We start from the raw sequence: 19,843 nt of genomic DNA, 5'->3' as shown, positions 1-19,843 counted from the left end.
AAAAAAAAAAAAAAAAAAAAAAAAAAAAAAAAAAAAAAAAAAAAAAAAAAAAAAACAAGAAAAAGCTTTAGAATGAAGAAAATTTTTATTATTCCTTTATTATCTTCATATCCACCCAATAAAAAATTTAGATAACTAATTATAAAAAAAAAAGAGAGAGAGAGAGAGTTTGAAATAATAACATGAAAATAAATAATAATATGAGAAGTATGTCTCCCATAAGATAACATTTTTATTTAATAAACTCTTCAAAAATATCAATTTTATTTTCTCATTTACAATACCATTATTTTCAACTAATAAGTTAAATTTTAAATTTTAAAATAATAGCATGAGAAAAATGTTTAAAATTGATATGCGTGGAAAAAAAATGTTATATTTTAATATAGGCATATAAAATGTTCTTCCTTTAGTTTAAAAGCTTAAAGTGGATCTCTCTCTAATTTTTTCTTAAAATAGTACGTATTTTTTTAGTTAAAAAAAGAAAAAAGAAAAAAAGAAAGGTTGGGTGAAAATAAGGATACAAGATCCACAAACTAGACGACATACACCCACAAACCATTTCAGCTTAATCTTTGACGAAATGGGGACTTCAAAAATGGACAACCGATAAGCCGACTAGTCTGAATCGGTTCGATTTCTTCCGTTATGAGACCCAACCGATCGGTTGGACCTAAAATCGAATCGAGCCGAACCAATATACACCCCTGCTTCACTCGGTCCTCTCTCGCTTCTGTTCTTTTTCTTCTCGGTCCCTCTCTCGCTTCTCAGAGTCACAAGTGGGTTTCTTATCGCACCAAATCCTCCATCCAGAAGCTCGCCTCGAAATATTGTCTCACGGCCACTCGCCATAACCATAGTTCCAGCAAACCTTCCCACTGCACGTCCTTATGTAATTCCGTGATTGAAGGTTGATAGTTATCCTTTTTTCCCCTTTTAATTTTATGGTTTGTCGGCTTCTATAGTTTAATTTGGATGTGTGCTTTAGTTTGTTTGTTTTCCTCTACTTTTCATACTCTGCTAATGGTTTGATCTGCGAGATTTCACCAGTGATAAATGCATTTATGTTGATATTTGTAGGACACTGAGAAGTTGATTATTTGCACGATTTGATCAGATGGGAGACCCAACAATTTTGGATAGAATGCTTATTCACCTTCGTGCGACATGCAAGTATGTGATGTTGTTGTTATTATCTTTTTTCGGGGCAAGGAATTGGGAAGTCTGACCCCTGATATCAGCAATATGATTGAATAAGCACTCTGTGGACTTTGCAGCTCTTCATTTTTGCTCTTTTAGCAGTAGTTGTTTCTTTGATTACGACACGCGAAATTTACTTCCTACTAGAATGGATGTGACCCCATTTTCATCTGCATCCAATCAATCCCTTCAAATAATCTATTTTCACTCCACTGTTGATCTCTTCCTTGATCATCTTGCTGTTATGCTTTCTATGAGGCGGCACCATGTTACTAACCTGCCATTTTCTGCCCAGGAAATCCATCTCACGTGATTGCTCAAGCTGATAGTTTACCTTAAATTTAATTGTATCAATACTTCAACACTCTCCCTTCCTTGCTTGTGAGCTCGAAAAATTGTAAAAAACTCAACAAGTGGAAGTTGATATTAATTGGGGTGGAAATAAGATTACAAAGGTTTGAATACATGACCTCTTGCTCTGAAATCATGTTAAATCACCAATAAACCCAAAAGCTTAAGTGGATAGGTTGCCGTAAATTTACTAATATCAATAACTCAACTGTCATAAGAACAATTTCTAGTTGCCTTCAAACATCTAATCCACCTCTCATCCGATGCTGTGAACTAACCTCATATCCATCTAGGCAGGGGAAAATGGAAAGAGGGGCTCTTTTAGTTCTCCTTAGATTAAAATGAAACTGTTAACATTTTGGGTTTCCACCCCTTCCGAACCCTCTAATCCAGGAAAGTCTTATATTTATTTTGGGTTCCCCTTAACAATCACTTTATTATATTTGAGAAGTTTAACTATGAGTTACTCTCTTATATTTATTTATGTTAAGTTTGGATCACTTCATCTATTAGTTTCTGTTGTTGGATGAGGATATTTGGAGTTCCATGTCCATATGTTCCATGAAGATAAGCATTTTTGTTCATTTTGGGCAAGAGCCGATTTTCTGAGTTGTATTTAGCATTATAATGGTCAAAGGTACATGATTAGGATAAACTTTTCTTCCAGACTGCATTCTACTTTTGTGAGATACGACTCTTTGTAGTCTGTTTTTTTTTCTTCACAATTTTTCTTATTCCACATCCCTCTACTTGTTATAGATACTATACTGGTTTCCCAAAAGATCTTGGGCCTTCAAGGGTCATACATTTTACATCTGAACGTGAGTTTGTCCAGCTCCTTCATGAAGGTTATCCAGTCGTTGTTGCTTTTACAGTCAGGTACATGAATACTGTTCGTATTAGCACCTTCTTTTTGTTCTCTAGGTTAACTGCTCATGTTTAATTCTATAGAGGTAATTACACAAAGCATCTTGACAAAGTATTGGAGGAAGCTGCGGTTGAGTTTTATCCGACTGTGAAATTTATGCGTGTAAGTCATTTTCTTATGATAGGAGTACCTGACGTGCCATGATTTATTGACGTTTTCCTTTTCTTATCTTTTAACAGCTTCATTTCTTCTGAAGTCTAACTGAGTTATAGAACTTTTACAATGGTTTGTTTGATTTATTTTTATTTTTCTTATTATTTAATCACATTTGTCATCCTTTGCATCATTTTTTTGCCACCTATTTATTTTACTTTATTTCAGAGATTAAAATAGTAATAAAAAAACGTTGCATTATGTTTTTATTGACTTACATATCTCTTGAGCATGCTTATATGTCTCGGGGTACGTCTCAAACTCCGCTTCCTCTAATTGATGCCCCATCTGTATTGAAATGTTTCTGCCTTTTGGGGTTATTAATTTTTTTTTTAAATGTTATTCGAAAATATATCGAATGACTTGTTAATGTTAATCTTATTGTGCATATTGAAATCACCATGCACAAATTTATGATTTCTCATTACAAGATATCCATATAAGTTCCTTGATCTTCTTTAAGTCGTTTTCTTATGTTTCTTGTCATTTTTTTTTATGAAAATGTTCCTTAAGCCGTTTTCTTAATTTCATTGTAACGGTCATTTTATCATTGTGCCTCTGTGATCCATGGATTTAGTCAATAGTTCGAACCAATAGACAATATCATAATATGCCACTACATTTTGTGTGTTTACTTTCTTGTGACTCCGATCTCACGTTTAAACTTCAGGTTGAGTGCCCAAAGTATCCTGGTTTCTGCATTTCACGGCAGAGAAAGGAATATCCATTTATCGAGATGTTTCATAGCCCACAACAAGTAGGACTGCCCATCTGATTGTGTTTTGTCTTAGTTTGATTTCCAGTGTAACCGTATATGATTTTGTTTCCAATTCTTGATAAATGGGAAAATAAGCTTTTTCTTGAATTGTGTTGTGCTTACTTTTGTCAATGCTGTATACAATTTATCTTGAACATTAGTTGGCCATAAAATGTGATAATGCATTCTTTTTAATATGAAACAGACAGAAGTAAATTCGTATTGACAAAAGATAACAGCTTAAGGGAAAGGGCTAAAATTTGATAATGTAGGCGATCATATTTCTTCTTTGCCAAGATGGTTGATTTATGATTTTTTTTTTTTTTTCTTTTCATTTGGTGCAAAAATACCTCTGAATTACTTGGGTTTGAAACTGCTAATTGACGTCCTTTCTGATTTTATTCTTTTTTATTGGTAAAGGCAGTGACAAAATTTCATGTTTTTTTTTGCATTTTGTTGTCTGAATGATCCAAGAAACGTTTTTGTTTGTTTTTAGTAAAAGTACTGAAGTAATTCGTGCTGAGATGGTGGCTTCTAGCTCTGTGGTCTCTATAGAACTTTCTTCACATGTTTGTATCCAGAACAAGTGGCTTTAATCCAACATTATTGTGCTTGCATTTCATTTCTTGCAAGCACAGCGAACCAACAGATAATGGAACCATTAATGAACATTGCTGCTTTAATGCTCAAGAAAATATTGACTACTTCCATTTTACGCTGTTTTTACATTTAGAAACATTGTATTGTAAACAACAAGCTGATGGGAGATACGGTCTTAAATGGAAGCTAGGCAAACTCTATCAATACTGCCGTAAAATAGTACTTATCTATATTGTAAAAGAAAATGGGTATACCTTGCCGTTTTCATTCTCAGTCCATTTATTAATGATTTGAATTCAATATTTTTTGTGCAGGCATCTAGCCAGGGAAAGATTTCTGATCCTAACATTACGAAGTACTCGGTGAAGGTTCTACCCGTAAGTTTTCATGCTCTGTTGACCTAAGCAAACTCAATTTATCAATTCATTTCTCATTGCTGATGCTTTCACGTTGGTCATTGTCCATTCTCCACAGCATCTCCCCTTCTCACATCCCATCCCAGCAACACTAAAAGAAGTTTATGTAACGAACTTAACATTTGATTTGGATGTCCTGTTTTCTCACCTGATTTTATTAACATTATTTACCATTGAACATATTTACCACTAAAAGAAGTTTATGTAACGAACTTAACATTTGATTTGGATGTCCTGTTTTCTCACCTGATTTTATTAACATTATTTACCATTGAACATATGGTATTTTAAAATGATGGGCTGGGTTTTAACCCAAATAAGGCCTAATGAAGTTTTCTCTGCTGGAAAATATTGAAGTTCTCAATTCCGCAAGCCAAGCTTCTAATAGTAAATGGGATCCTTCACTGACCTATGTTTCTGTTTCATTGATTTGTTTATTTTCTTTTATCAAGTTCAACTATGACCCCAGTGCCTACGGATTCAGAGAGTTTTTTAAGCGTCATGGGATATATGGTCGCTGAATCAAAAGTAATACACGGTCAAGAGCGCAAAGCCTCTGTAACTTATCTGTGATTTTGAACTGGTTTGTGCTGTACATGATGGATACAAACTCCATAGGTGTTTAATCTTTATGCCCACATGAAAAGTAGACTCATACAAGATACTTCCTGGTTTTTTGCCAGTCAGGTTACATTCAGTATTTTTTCTTCTTTCTTTTTGGCTCGTCTTTTTTCCAACATTTGTATTACCCCACTTAATTTAGCAAAAATAGCTAGCGCGATTATGACATTGTAGCTCCCTTAAGTAGTATTATGGTATCCGAAATCTTATCATTGCAAACTTTGAAGTTGGCTACATGTTTGGTTTTCACCCTCGAGTTTGTATAACTAGGTTGGCAGGAAAGTTAGCCGTATATCCTCTATGTGGTAATAATGATATCTAATTTCTTTCCAAGGGGCCATCTTCAGAACATTTCATTTGCCTCTCTTCAGTATGAAATTATTTATTTGAAGTCAGTGGATTGTGACTCAGGTTCGGGGCCTTTTAGTACATGTTTCTTAGTTATGTAATTGTTTACTTTGGTAAGAAGAATATATAGTTGTTTTCTTTTATTATTGGAACTTTTTTTTACGAGAAAAGTACGTAACTAATTATGTCAAATTAAACAGGATATTGTTTCCCATTTTTAATCATCTTCATAGTTATCACTATTCAATCCTTGTTTATTTGAAATTCTTCATTTATTTTTGTAGGGGTTAACAATAAAAAAATTTACACAATCTTTTCCCATTTTTATATATTTTTAATAAAAGAACTATTAATTCAAAGAATTTTTATAATTAGTAATTTTCACCATATAATATAATTTCAAAACATCAATAAATCAAATAATATTTCATAAACTAAAATATAATATAATGTTTTGCACTATAATTTTTAAAAATTAAAAAATGGAAGAATAATATATATGTGCGGCACCGAAAACGTTCTCAGTGGACTGGGCCCTCGTTAGGAAATTTTTGTTCGTGGGCCGGCCCAACTTGAATCATATAAAACTAAGATTTGAATTGGAAGCCGTGGTGCATGTTTTATTTACGGGAGCGCGGGAGTGGGTTTTATCTCCTCTCAAAGCTGCAACCATGGAATTTGCTTCTCTTCAAGACCTCTGCCTACTAGTAAGTTCAATCTTGTTGAACTGAGACCGATATTTATTTTTTGTTTTTTGTTTTGTGAGACTTAAAGCACGAGAGTTTTGAAGAATACTCTTCCTGAACTTGCTTAGTGCAGCTAATTTCTTCGGCAATACGGAGATGCATCTGCTCCGAACGACTTTGCAGACTCTCAGTTCTTCTGCAACGCTCTCCCGCTTCCGATCCTCCACTAGTTCGTATTTCTAGTAAGTGATTTCCCACGCTCTTTGTGGCCGGCGATTCTGGAAATATTAAAAATCTCATCAAGTCCTTTTCAATTTTGGTTTATAACACATTTTGACGACTCTGTTCTCAGTTAGTTACGTTCGGTTCTGAAGGAAGCACCAAAGCTTGAAAAATTATGAAGAAAAATTCGCACCGAGTAATATTCATTTCTCAAAAAATTATTTCTAGATTTTTTATTTCGATGTAGTTTCAGATACCGGCCTTGGAAGCTGCATAGAGGAGTTTCAGAATTTGAAGTGCCCCGTTGAAGGTATCCTTGCCGAAACATGGAGTGAGTAATTGACTCTGCTCCTATAGCGCTCTGGCAGCACTTGATGATTTGTAAAATGTTTTGATTAGTACCTCTACATCATTTCATTATTCTTCGTGTTACTGTTTTATTGTTTTCTTATCCTGCCATTCAATGCAGTAGCTCATGTATAGCTGTAGACATCTTTATTGTTTTCGTGAGTATGTGCAACTTTTCTTACCTTCCTACCTAAGGCAACACGAGCATACATGTTTAACCAGCGATTATATTTTCTCCTTAGTCAAATAAGCTAAGCTGAGGCTTACCACAAACAGCAAGTCCAACCATCGTCCTCTCGAAAAGCTGCATTCAGAAAACAATTCTTCATCACATTTATAATTGTTTGTTGAAGTTATCTCGGTTATATGTATCTATATTCACGTTGAAAAATTATTTAAATACTCTGCCGTAGGGTTTGCTATGTTGATTAAAACATCTCCGCTATTTTATGCAGACGGAATTGTTTATGTGAGAACTACAAGTAAGTTCCATTTCCTCAAAATTACTTTAGTTTCAGTTAATGGCTCGGGGAAGAATGAATTTAGCATCTGCTTCAACACCTCCAAGGAAGAGTCACTAGCTGTGTCCTAGAACTGAGATCCCTTCCTAATCATTCATCAGCACATTTTGTACATTTTTACTGTATGCTGAATTTCTAGATCAATTCCTAAGTGCATAGCAGCATAGGTGTAAGATAAGTTTAGTGTGAATGGATACTTAAAGGAAAGAAGATGATGTTCTAAATTGATGAAAAGAAACTGATTTATCGATAATTTACAAGCCTTTCTAGCATATTATATTTATTTTGCGTAGTTTTGCTTCATGAAGTTGTATTCTGTTTTTTAAATCTTGTACCTGTTGTGCATATACTAACGCCCTGTAGAGATTGCAGATATTTGTGATAAAGAGATAAGTTGTTATCAGTTGAATCTGAAAGAGAATGTCACTACCAGGAAGCCAATTCTGCTACCTTCGAACATTAAGCATGGTGTGAAATTCAGGCATGGAACCATTTTAACTTTTTGGTCACTTCTCTTTATTTTTATTTGGAATAGGCAGTAATCGGATTTTTTAAAATACGTGAACTAGTGGAACCGAAGTGTGTTTGTCTGTTTCTGAAAGTATTGATGTTTTGCTGGAGGAGTTCAACTGCTTCTTTCAGAAGGTCTCTTTCTTCCTGGCTGAATCTATTTACTAATTTCTGTTTAGGATAACATTTGATTGTATCTTAACTATTTTTCTTTGCAGTATGCCAGCTATTTTACTGCTTAAATATTTTTCATATGTTTTCTCCTCTTTGCCACCTTCGCTTAAATTCTACGGTTTTACTTGCTGCTTTCACAAAATGAATAAGTCGATATGTACAATACTTCCATGTGGGGCACTGCCTAGTTAAGCGGCAATTAGCTAGATTGCCTCATACAAAACAAAATGAATCAGACCTGAGATGAAATATCAAGTTTGGAGTCAGGGGTAATTGTAGACTTCTGCTCTTGCACTCCTGCTATCATGGACTGTAACTGTGACTATTGCTCAAAACTACTTTAAAGGCCAGCCTCTACCCATAGTTTCTAAGGAGAATTGTAAGGGCATTCGTAAGCAGTTAATTATTAACCCCTCTATCATGCACCTTCTGTCAAACCAAAAAAATGGCAATGAACTGTTTGTTTATCTGACACTTTTTTAAGCATTAAAAACAATAGGGTGGGTTCAATGAGATAGAAAATGAAGGTGAAAATGAAGTTTTAATTGAAAAGATGGTCTTTGCTCTTTGAAATTTGATAATGGAAGTTTACGAGGGTTTTAGGATAGTCTGCAATATCTCAAAACATGCAATGCAGTCTCGACTCTCATTTTAGGGATAAAATTTCAAGAGACCGTAGCAAGAGCAGTTTTGTAATGTACTTGCTTGAGATGAGCCTAATTAGTCGTTAGTGTAGATCTTTTGGAAGACCATGCAAATAAAAATATTCATTTTTGATGTCTCCCGTCATTGTAGTAGACTTCAAATTTTGTCCCTTGAACTCTGAAGTTTTATGATTTCTCATAGTTGTGATATTGAACAGAATTTAAAATCATCTCAAATCAACACCTTTGGTGTTTCAAATAAACTCTACAGTGTACATTTCTTAAGGTGTTTTTCTTTATTGAATTATAGTCGCATTTCTTACCTGAGTTCATCCTCCTTTATTTTGCAGATTCTCGTTCTAAAGGTCCCAGTAAGTTGAACTCGCTGCTCCATTCACATAATCTACATGAATATATATATTTCCAAATTACCTTCGTTTCTTATGGCGATGGTTTAGTACTAAAGGAACTCATTAGCTTTTCAATTTCACAAGAATATTGCAATGGAAGTTATGGCCGACGGCCAGGATGTCCCAGGGTCACGTAATGATGCTGTTTTCCTGGAAAAATTTTCCCCTAGTTCCTCTTTTGCAGCTTCAACTCTTGATCATTTGAAATTTGGCCTTGAGAGTTATGTATTACGGCATGGATCCAGTTTGGCCTGTGACTCTTGTTTCCCTAACAGGTGAGTTTGTTACTTTAATTTACGCCAACTCGTTGTTAGACTGAATTTCTCTGGTTATAGGTGGGTTATAAAGAGTACAAATAATTTCCTGATGAGATATGATGAAACTTTGTTCCTTCTGCACTCATAGTTTAAATAATTTAGCTGTTAAACTTGCCTACGATGTGCATTATATTATTATTATTATTATTATTTTCAAATTTCAAACTTTAGGGATAATCTGAGGAGTGGGGGTGGAATGGTTTGTGAAGACAAGCATAAAACTACCAAACTGGTAGTGGAGGCAGCGGTTGTGACTACTGAAATATCAAACCCGACCAATAATTGCTTTAGAGCAGGATGCTCTAATACGAAGGTTGTTTGACCTATCACCCTCCTTCCTTCCCGTTCTTTCCGCTTCAGAAAGTACCATGCAACTCTGGCTTAATTTTGATTATTGCTCATGATTACATAGGTTCTCTGTTTTAAAGATTTTGCGCCTTGTTCAATCTCCGAGGCACTTCTGAAGGCATTAACAGGCATTGACTGGAAACGTTATGGATTGGCTTTGGAATGTGCTATCGATCAAAGAAGTCATGCACTATTAAAGTGGGAACACATGCCCCTATCTTTTCATATTCATATTGTTGTCCACTGCTATGATAAGGTATAATATTCATTAAATCTTATGTTTGAATGTTAATAAAGAAGGATAATTTTGATCGTTATTTGTATGGTATATAAAATTCGTTTTCTGCCTTAGCATGTGTTCGAGGCCATGCCATTGTTGCAGAAGACACGGTTTGATAAAAAACTCATAAGAAAAGCAGTTAAACTTGCACTGGACGACTTCAAGAATAAACATGCGGGAGTTCTTCTCAGTGCCGATACCCTCAAGGTAAATCTCTAATTCACTGTCTCATGTGCACAGACTAAATTAATAATTAAACAGCTGCATTTTTAGTTTTAAAGTAGAAGCCCTTTTTTGTGGAAGATCATAATATTTTCAACTTTTTTTAAAATCTCAACCCTTCACGAGGACTAAAGTAGTTTAGCCAAGAATTCTGCCTACACGTTTAAGTTTGGCAAATGATTTTTTTATCATGATGAATTATCTTCGAAATGCACGCAACACTATATGCATCCTTTTGCATGTGTAATTGTTTGCTGCAATTAAAAGTTGAATCTGTTCAGAATCTCAATATGGCATTTTTCTCTTCTTTTCTTGTCTTTTCTGTGTTCTTTTAAAGACATTCGATAAGTAATTGGCACTTGCTTTATTATACATATGGCCGGCCATGCACTCTGAACAGTGCTTTGTAGCAAAAAGGATAAGAGCTTGCTTTCTTATAATTTTAGGTTATGGTCAGGTCTCAGCATGTTCTCGTAGGAATCAAGAGCAGCTTCTTAAACTTGCTTCCATTTTTCATCTTCAGATCAGTAAGTTTGCCCCTGATCTTGCCAAATCAATTGCTGGCCTAGTTTTATACTCCAGTGACATGGATTTCAAAGAAGAATGCCTTGCAATTCTTGGCTTGCAACCTCATCAATCAGAAGGTGAAATTGTTGGAGAAAATATAAAGAATAAGATCATTTCAGCCATAGAGGTGAATGACCGAAGGCAACAAGGAACTAAAGAAGTTGCCCCTCTTCTGTTTGAAGGGCGCCACGAACTACAGTTTGTGGACGATGAATGTGATGAAGATGGTCTTGATCCAATGGATTTGTAAGTATAACTTTTGCAAAGTGAAACTGATAATTTTGAAGAATTTCACATTATAAGATGACGAGTTTAGTTTGAATAACATAATCTCATTAAACACACAAAAGGCTAGGTGAAGACACAAATATCCATTACAATATGATAGACCGATACCACGGAAGATTATCCCTAAAGAAAAGGCATGGAAGACTATTTCCCAAAAAACACAAGAAAAAGTAGATAACATTCACCCCTGCATCCAGGATTGCCAGTCTACAAGACAACTCTTTCACAGCTTTATGCCTGCATCACACACAACATTGAACAAAAGTCATCATTTTTAGTGTTATATATAATGCATCATCGATAGTATTATTTTAGATCATTCAGGGAATATGATTCTAAATATTCTTTTCAAGATAAAAAACAATAGTAAAGTAAAAGTTATAATAATGTTCAACTATTAAACGATGTTATCCATGTTTCTTCAATTAGAAATGAAAACTCGTTTCTAACTTTTTTTGGTCTAAACATTCATTATTATTTGAAATATTGGTAACCCCCAAACTTACGATGTTATATTAATTATAATAAATATTTGAAATTTCAAACCTACTTCGACTATAAGTTTTCTTTCCTTTTAACTGTTCTTCAATGTTCTAACCCCCAAACTTTAAAAATTCAAATAAGATCCTAAAGGTTAAAAATGTATATCATGAGTTCCTAAACGTTTAGATTTTTTGGTCTAATAAGATTGGCTTTTAATTTTGTGCTTGTCATATGGACATTTTTAAAAAAAAAAAAATCATAAATCTATGAGCAAAAACATTGAATATTTAATATTGAAAAATGTAGAATATGTCAAAAACTTATCAAACACAAACATGAAAGTTTCAAAATTAAATTTGTAATTTAACCTTAATTCTAAAAATATTTAGAAATTATCTTTAAAAAGTGTTACTTATAATATATTCTAGTCCTTGAACACTCAATCTTACTTTTATCTCAATTGTACGTGGATTTTAGAAAATTCTCAAATCTTGGCTTTTCAATTTTTTTTAGCTAGAAAACTTTGCCTTTTTATTGTAGTTCTCAATTTGGTCATCTTAACAAAATTTTCCACAATTCACCATTGATCCTTCAATAACGGACATTAAATTTGAATAAGGCACTACGTTTACAATTTATGGTGATTTAATGGCTCTAAACTTCTAGCTCACTTTTCCCCCCTTCTTGGTAGTATTTTACTTTTGTTACATCGTGTTAAACATAATATTATCAAGGCATTTTTACGTTGGTAATTAACTTTCATATTGGAGTTAAATGTCTACGTAAATATGAAATATGTATATGAAAAGGCTTTTCAAAAAATCAAGTTCAATATTAAAAAAGGAAAAAGGTGGGCATTTTTTTATAATAAAACCCAAAATGAATAAAGGTAAATTAAAGATAATAAATCAGACGAGCCACTAATTATAAATTTAGGCCTGGTACACAAGGGAAGGGCACGTACCTTGTTAGCAATGTTGTTTGAGAGCCAATCTAAACCCTCATAGAGCCCTTCCCCGGAGGTTGCACAGGTGCTCTGGATATACCTATAAACACCACAAGACGTTGATCAGACTTCAGATGAACGAAGCAAAAATGGTAATGGATGGAAGAACACAAGAATTACCAATGGCGTTGCCGAAGAGAGTGAAGACCAAGCTTATCAGTAATCTCAGCGGCATTCATTGCATTGGGGAGATCTTGTTTGTTAGCAAACACCAGTAATACTGCATCTCGAAGCTCATCCTGAAGTCAGTGATAAAAAAAACTTCAGTCGCAATTCCATCTTACATACATGTCCTTAACCCAATAAAATAATTGACCAATAAAAACCAAGGAGAAAGCGGGTAAAATAAATAAAGGGGAGAAATTAAAGAATGATTTGTCTGGGTAGAAATGGGGTAGTAGTTTGAAACAAAGCCATGCTCAATCCTGGTTAACTACTAGTCGTAGTTTGAAACCAATGTCGACTACGAGTGTGTGTCATTGGACTGCACAATATATTGACAAACGAAAATATATGCCAAATTAACTCAAGACATTATAATTTTTGCCCAAAGGATATAGAGAAAAAAAAAAAAAAAATACAACACTCAAAGAAACACAATTAATCTCCTATAATGATTCATAAATCATTCTGGTCTGGTTTTCATTGGACAGAAAGAAACGAATTCCATACATGTGGCATGCCATAATAAAATATCATCAAATCTATCCACTAAGAAACTTCACGATTAGGACTCTTCTCTTAAGTGGTTTAATTATTTGATGCAACTCCTACACGCAAGCATACCGAGCATAGTACGAAACAGAAAATCAAGTTACCATTGATCATCCTCCAATCTTTGGCTAAGAACTGCAACTCTAGAATTTAAATTGTCATATTTAACACTAAATACGATATCTCTATTGACAGTGTGGATAACATGAAATCTATAGATCCCAACAATTAAAGTTAATGAATGATGCAGACATTCAGCACACCTCATTCAGCATTCTATGCAATTCATCCCTTGCTTCAACAACACGGTCTCTATCGTTACTGTCCACCACAAATATAAGACCTTGCGTATTCTGGAAGTAGTGCCTCCACAATGGACGAATCTGCGGAAAGACAAATGTCATTTATTAGTACGTTTAATCATTCATGAATCGATTGAATTATAGAGAGAAAAATGCACTGAGAAGCTTGTACACAGCTAACAACTAATGAAGAATAGACTTCTAAATTCATACTTTGTCTTGACCACCGACATCCCAAACAGTGAAGCTGATGTTCTTATATTCCACAGTCTCCACGTTAAATCCTGCAATAAAGATAAAAATCAATTATAATGTCATATGTTGATGTCAGGGAATCCAATCACATCAATGAAAGCATACTAATAATTATAAGACTAGTAGCTCCTCCGAAATGATTACACAATCTTTTAAGTAGCGTAAAAACAGAATTACATACAAAGAATGAAAGGAAGGGAGGGATAAAAAGCTTACCGATGGTAGGAATAGTTGTGACGATCTCTCCAAGCTTGAGTTTATAGAGAATGGTCGTCTTACCAGCAGCATCAAGGCCAACCATCAGAATTCTCATCTCCTTCTTAGCAAACAGCCGACTGAAGAGCTTTCCGAAAGTCAGCCCCATATCTGTTCGTAACGTTGAAGTTCCTGCATATTTGAAGCAAAAGTATGATACTCACAAGGAGAAATGACAATGATTACGAACCGGAATAATCGTTAAAATTATTTAGAACACTGTTGAATCATAAAAGAAAAGGTTAAATCTCCAGTAAAAAAACGCCAGCACAAGAAATCCAGGGAAGTTACTCCGTGCATTCAACTGCACGGAGAAGAAGATGAGCAAATGAAGGATATAATGCATGCGACACAGCGAGATCGATATCGTGATCATCTGAAAGACCGGTTGGCTCACACAGTTCCTTTAAATAACTAACATTCCATTACCAAGATCTACGATAACAAACATTAAGCCCCAAACAGAACAGATCGGAACCATAGATCCGTCAAGCACGTCAAAGAGTTCGAAATCGAACAGAAATCCTTTAACAGAAGTAAATAATCATTGAAATTCTTGAAATAAACGATTTAATTATCAGAAAAACCGTTGGCGACACATAAGAAGCGCCTAACTCCGACATATAACCAACAGCAAAGAGAGAGGGAAGGAGAAATACAAGAACGGAATGGAATGAATCCATCGATATCCTCCAAAGAAGTATAACTCAGAGAAGGAAAGCAGATCGAGATTCAGAAGATTGGAATTACCTCCGAGAGCTACACAAAGAGGCCAGAGGTGTATTGAAAGGGATGGAGAGAGCAAGAAAAATCGAGCTTCAGAGCAACGCGTAATATGGCGCTGGAGGAAGAATTTTGCTAGGATGGCCTAATAAAGAAGCGATCGAGGTAGGGCGGAAATACGATTCTACCCCTAGATCGAATTTGCATCTCAAGTCCGCTGTCCCTCCAATTAATTGGCGCCAAGTGGCCAGTGGTAGTGTTCATTAGCATTTAGCTTTGGTACGATAAAATAAATAAAAATACTAATAATTATTATATTATTTTTAAAAAAATTCAATGGTTAAGTTTGTAATTTAATTTTAAAAATTGTCTATGAACTTAATTTGATTTTTAATTAGTTAAATGTATATGTGAACCACCAAACTAAGATGTTAAATACTCAAATCTTATTGAGACAAAAAAAATTATCATTTTTTTTTCTATGATATTGAAATTGAAAGTCAAAAAATTTAGAATGAAGTGTTAAAACCATTAGTTGTGATAGTTCTTATTAGGCATAAAATATTTATGAGTAATACCTCTTCCTGCTCACTTCCAGATTTCCCCTCTTTCAAGATCTCACTCTTCTCCGACTTACTCTATCAGCGGAAACACCTCACCTTTATAATTAGTGGAGGAATGAATGACTTGTTGTACACACAAAATAATTTTGCAAATGAAGGAGATACAGTAGCACGTAAGCCAAAAGGGTGATGTATGAAATTCGATGAAATAATAAATGCCAAGTCTGACACACTGCTTAAACTATAAAATAAGTTCGAATTTTTACAGAAGAAGTTTTATTTTGCAATTGGGGGAAGAAGAGGATGAATATTGCTGGCGGAGACTTTGAACAACTATAGATAACTACCAATCTACTCTCTAATCTGCACGTCCTGTGGGTGGCTGCTCATCGCCAGTATTGCGCCCAGCGATGAATTGTTTCTACCATTTGAGGAAATAGCGCACTAACGCTCTCATTAATAAGATCTTGGAAGAAATGTATACAGGCTTCATCATCCAAATCCAGGCGAAATTTCTCCTGAAGCTGTAACACCATCAACTTCTCCATCAGAACAAGAACAGAATACTTTAGTTTAAGAGTCCAACCAAACCGAACAAGAAACTCACTTTAAGAATGCCCTTTTCAGGATCAGAAGCAATGTCGGGAATATTGGAACCCGCCATCAGGTGAAATAAATTTAAGATAAGATTACTCGACTTTCGAAGGATATTGTATGCTTCGCAACAATATGATTTGAACCTTGTGTAGTATTGGCTGAAGTAGGAAGAAATCGTTAGCAATTAGTTTCTCATACATGGACCAAAGATTCAGGGAAAAAGACGGATCTACGTATGTGTACTAATTACTGCACACTTCTATACCTTTCAGCCCCGCCCATAGCCTCAACCATCTCCTTGCACAGCTTCATGGGAGGTGGAAATGGCTTGGGATCTTTGCCGAGGATAAAGCCAAAATCAACATGAAAAAGACGCCCATCATCCCTTAAGAGAAGATTGTCCAGATGTCTGCAGAAGAAGAAGATCAGTGCAATCAGAATACAACCCTGGTGATAGGGGTCCGGATAATTTTGAGCTTCAATCCAATAAAATCAAAGGTAAAAGTCATGATACATTGTTTTTCTAATAAGAAATAATTATATATATTCATGAAAGAAGAGGAGGAAAGTTGGCAACAGTATCATAAAATGAATCAAATTACCAACAATAAAACAGATGAACAAGTCCATAAAAAAGCTATAGAGGAGAGAATTTCTACTTTAGCTTATCGTGGAGGTGGCGTCCTTATAACTGCCATCCTCTTTAGTTCAAAGATAAAGAAACATCTACAGCCTCAGCAATTTGGAAATTTACCAAGAAAATCATATTTCTCAGTTATCCTTCTTAACGAGAACAATCAATAAGACAAGGATTTTAAGCTCTTAGATGTTGGCTATAAAGCAACAAAGCTCAAGAATAACCACCTATCACCAATGCCCAATATGTACGTAATGACAGAGTATCCAGCACAGCTTTTAATAAATGTTTCAAGGCAGGTAGCCGTGATTCCGAAGGGCCCATGCTCATCAGGATGAAACTTTTGCAGATAGCTTGTGATGCTGCGATGTTCTGAAAGGATCTAGACACAAGAACAATATATCTTAATCGACCAATTAAAAAATCATGCAAGCGGCAAGCATGTTAAATTTTGTTATAGTGGATAATAATATTAACCTAAAAGCATTACTAGGGAAAGCAACTTGAAGTCAAAGAATGATAGTTTTTTCTCTTTTTTTGTGTAATATTCAAAGATGCTCGATTCCTCGTGGCTGCGTGCATTAAACCTTGCGCAATATTAAGAAAAATTTCAGAATAAGGTTGAGATGATTTTTAAATTTCTTACCGTGGTTTTAAAAGACTAAATATTTCATATTCAAATTCTGCAAATTGAAGTGAACTGTATTAGATGTGCCCAGTACCTGTGCCAAAGATCGAGATGGTATAAATTCCAGCATGCCTTCATCTTGTCCAGTCGCCAAAACTTTATAGGGAGTCAAGTGAAGATCAAGATTTTCCAATTTAAGCAATCGATCCATGAGCCAAACCATTTGAACAACCTATAGATACCAAGAACTCATAATGACAATAGTGACGTTTGCAAGAGCCAGGAGGGTGAGGGGGGAGCTAATTTAAATTTACCAATTGGTCTTGCCTAATATCATCTCCTTTCTTGAAGATGATTTTGCAACTTTCACCATTTTCTGTTCGGAAAGTAAGACGCAAAGGATGTAGTGCACTTTTAAATATTGATGACTCTGCTGGAACAATCCCAACAATGAGCACACCTGGAGCCAATGGCGATGGTATGGCCTAACAATAAGAAAAACCGACAAAGTTAGTTATATAGCAACCTGATAAATACATGAAACTATCTAAGAATGAAACTTTGTTGTATCAAAATGTACAAACAAGGCCCTGTAGGTTGCTCGTGATTCTGAGATCTGCAGTAGACAGCATCCAATCTATAGGTGTACCTCTTCAAAGTAAGTAAGTTCGCTCAGAAGACCAGAAAGCAGCTGCCGGAGCTTCTCAATCTTCTTTTGGGTATTGCCACGCACATTTCTTACGTCCCTCATTATTGAACACAACTGAGCTGTCAGTTCCGTTTGACGCACCAAGCCATGCCATAGCTTAAAACCATCTTGGTCTCCATTGACACCAGCAGTCAACTGCAATAGGCAGATTTAATTATTCAAGTACATTATGCATAATTAATTCACTTCCATGGAACCATTTCTCTATCATCTGTAAGCTCCATGGAAAAATAAGTTGCTTGTTGGATACAAATCCAAGCATGATTTTATCAAACTCCCACCATTATAACGCAATTTATAATTGTCTAACTTGCATCTTTGCATATCCCAAATATATAATTGTACTTCTGAGGCTTCTAGAAAATACCTTCATCATATTCTCTTCCAGGATCTCATAGGTACAGTAGAAACGTTTGGCATATGCAGGATCATGAAGCTCAACCGCAACATACCAGCGAAGAAAGCTAGCCAACTCAATGTTGTGTAGTGCTGTCCAATTCAAAGGAATCTTGGGTAAGATATGGTGAAAGATAAAATTGGCACTGGAATACAAAAACATATTTAGACTAGAAAGCACACAAGCATTCACATACCACGCTGCACAAGAAAATGAGAAAGTCGAGATTTATCAGATCTCTCAAATCTAAGAGCCTGAACCAGTTGAAGCAAGTAACACTGGAGCTCTTCGTCATCTGCTCTTTCAAGAACACTAACAGCATATGCACGAACCTGAAGATGGAAATTATATGTAAATACAATTCATTTTGATTATTATACTAAGATGCTCAGTACAAATACGAGACACCTTCCAGCATTTCTATTTCTTTCATAAGAACTCATTTCTATTTCTTTCATAAGAACTTGCAAGTAAAAAGTTGGAAGAATTCCTTAACGGAATGAGATAATGCATGCCATCTTACCCAGTATTTGATTACTTGCAAAGTTCACAATACCTCTTTAATTATGTATCACAAATGATCCTCCCTCGAATGTTCCATTGTGTTCATATCAATTTATTAAGGCGTGTGCCTCAGCCTTTTCTTAAGCTTTTGTTAAGGCACGTGCCTCAGTCATTTCTTATCTTAAGCTTTTTTATTTTTCTTATTTTCCAAAGAAATAAGAAAGACACTATATTAAGGTCTATATCTTTGAACAAAATCTTTTTTAGAAAAATAAACGCTCATTATATTATTATTTCACAGTATTATATATTCATCTATAAATTTCTCATTTTATTTTTTTATCTTTTGTAATCTTTTGTGACAGTACTAAAAGAGCATACGGTTGAAATATACATAGGATATTAGTAAAGGCTTAGAGGTAATTAGTTAGGATTAGGATGAATTGGCTATAAATAGGAGGAGTTGGGGATTTTAGAGGGAGATGATTATTCTATTTCGAAAGGCTATTGATATGGTCATTTCCCTTTTGTATTGCAATATATTTCTTTGTTGTTTTTCTTGTAATTGAAATCCTTACATCTTTCCTTGGTTATAATGAAATCTGTGTCCCTCATACAATTTTAAAAAAATAAAAATAAGACAAAGAATTATTTTTTCTTTAACACTTAAGCCCACGATTGCTTGCACTTTGTGCCTTAAAAGCTCTATAGACGTGCATGTGGAAGAGAAATAAAGTGACAATCATTACAAGGGTAAATAATGAAAATATTGACTTTTTTAAAAAAATAAGTGGAACTACCTCTTCACTTTCAAAAACAGGAGAGAGAAGTTCCAATGCATCACAGACATCGATTGTTTCCCATTTATGCATCAATTCTAATGCTTGTTTTGCCTCCTGCACTTAGTATGTTCACAGAAAAATAAATTTTAAAAAATGTATCATGTTTTCTACCAATATGAATGTGCATATATGAAGGAAGATTTCAACAGGGAAAGAGAGCTAATGCACGGAGATGCAATGTAATTACTGCCACAAGAGTGAAGGTAAACATAATTGTAAAGAACAAATATAGACGCTATCAGGCAATTACAGGTAAACATCCTTTTCCTTTTTATTAAATGTAACTCCTGACCTATTTTGGGGGGGGGGGGGGGGGG

The 19,843-nt window shown here is 34.8% G+C and overlaps 4 protein-coding genes across 11 annotated transcripts in view; 2 read left to right on the top strand and 2 right to left on the bottom strand.

Annotated features, from left to right (window-relative positions):
• The first annotated feature begins 616 nt into the window (after nt 1-616).
• On the top strand, nt 617-5,514 carry LOC111491762. 2 transcript variants are annotated; one of them, XR_002719759.1, is made up of 8 exons: nt 619-910; nt 1,081-1,173; nt 2,311-2,430; nt 2,503-2,581; nt 3,303-3,389; nt 4,304-4,366; nt 4,858-5,076; nt 5,269-5,514. XR_002719759.1 is itself a non-coding variant. In XM_023140779.1 (7 exons), the coding sequence occupies exons 2-7, from the start codon at nt 1,118-1,120 to the stop codon at nt 4,924-4,926; spliced, it is 474 nt and encodes a 157-aa protein (XP_022996547.1). In that variant the 5' UTR covers nt 617-910; nt 1,081-1,117; the 3' UTR covers nt 4,927-5,241. The 2 variants fall into 2 exon arrangements, 1 of the variants encoding a protein (XP_022996547.1); XM_023140779.1 differs by lacking the exon at nt 5,269-5,514 and having other exon boundaries at nt 617-910; nt 4,858-5,241.
• A 477-nt stretch (nt 5,515-5,991) lies between these two features.
• On the top strand, nt 5,992-11,070 carry LOC111491995 (type 2 DNA topoisomerase 6 subunit B-like). Of its 7 annotated transcripts, none has more exons than XM_023141119.1 (12): nt 5,992-6,081; nt 6,194-6,302; nt 6,536-6,613; nt 7,086-7,112; nt 7,524-7,632; nt 7,721-7,796; nt 8,830-8,850; nt 8,974-9,164; nt 9,378-9,519; nt 9,619-9,810; nt 9,907-10,041; nt 10,514-11,070. In XM_023141119.1, exons 1-12 carry the CDS (start codon nt 6,046-6,048, stop codon nt 10,871-10,873), a joined length of 1,476 nt encoding a protein of 491 aa, XP_022996887.1. In that variant the 5' UTR covers nt 5,992-6,045; the 3' UTR covers nt 10,874-11,070. The 7 variants fall into 7 exon arrangements, with proteins under 7 accessions (XP_022996887.1, XP_022996888.1, XP_022996890.1 ...); XM_023141120.1 differs by having other exon boundaries at nt 6,530-6,592; XM_023141122.1 differs by having other exon boundaries at nt 6,530-6,613; nt 10,580-11,070.
• LOC111491996 (ADP-ribosylation factor 1) lies at nt 10,897-14,795 on the bottom strand. Its single transcript, XM_023141125.1, has 7 exons — nt 14,677-14,795; nt 13,888-14,058; nt 13,630-13,700; nt 13,378-13,497; nt 12,521-12,639; nt 12,359-12,440; nt 10,897-11,148 (listed from the first exon to the last, which is right to left on the bottom strand). Exons 2-7 carry the CDS (start codon nt 14,033-14,035, stop codon nt 11,143-11,145), a joined length of 546 nt encoding a protein of 181 aa, XP_022996893.1. The 5' UTR covers nt 14,036-14,058; nt 14,677-14,795; the 3' UTR covers nt 10,897-11,142.
• Nucleotides 14,796-15,386: 591 nt separating this feature from the next.
• The window catches only part of LOC111491915 (phosphatidylinositol 3-kinase, root isoform), an 11,602-nt gene continuing 7,145 nt past the window's right edge, over nt 15,387-19,843 (bottom strand). Inside the window, exons 8-17 of the mRNA XM_023141013.1 lie at nt 19,485-19,580; nt 18,377-18,512; nt 18,151-18,272; nt 17,724-17,918; nt 17,389-17,559; nt 17,169-17,306; nt 16,674-16,828; nt 16,075-16,218; nt 15,820-15,967; nt 15,387-15,736 (exon numbers count right to left, since the gene is read on the bottom strand). Coding sequence (XP_022996781.1) covers nt 15,599-15,736; nt 15,820-15,967; nt 16,075-16,218; nt 16,674-16,828; nt 17,169-17,306; nt 17,389-17,559; nt 17,724-17,918; nt 18,151-18,272; nt 18,377-18,512; nt 19,485-19,580 — 1,443 coding nt within the window. The 3' untranslated portion in view covers nt 15,387-15,598. The remainder of the gene's footprint in view (nt 15,737-15,819; nt 15,968-16,074; nt 16,219-16,673; nt 16,829-17,168; nt 17,307-17,388; nt 17,560-17,723; nt 17,919-18,150; nt 18,273-18,376; nt 18,513-19,484; nt 19,581-19,843) is intronic.

This window comes from Cucurbita maxima, unplaced genomic scaffold, assembly GCF_002738345.1.
Source record: "Cucurbita maxima cultivar Rimu unplaced genomic scaffold, Cmax_1.0 Cma_Scf00017, whole genome shotgun sequence".
Lineage (NCBI taxonomy): Eukaryota > Viridiplantae > Streptophyta > Magnoliopsida > Cucurbitales > Cucurbitaceae > Cucurbita > Cucurbita maxima.
Note: the sequence above shows the minus strand (reverse complement) of the source record. Positions and strands in the feature narration are given on the sequence as shown.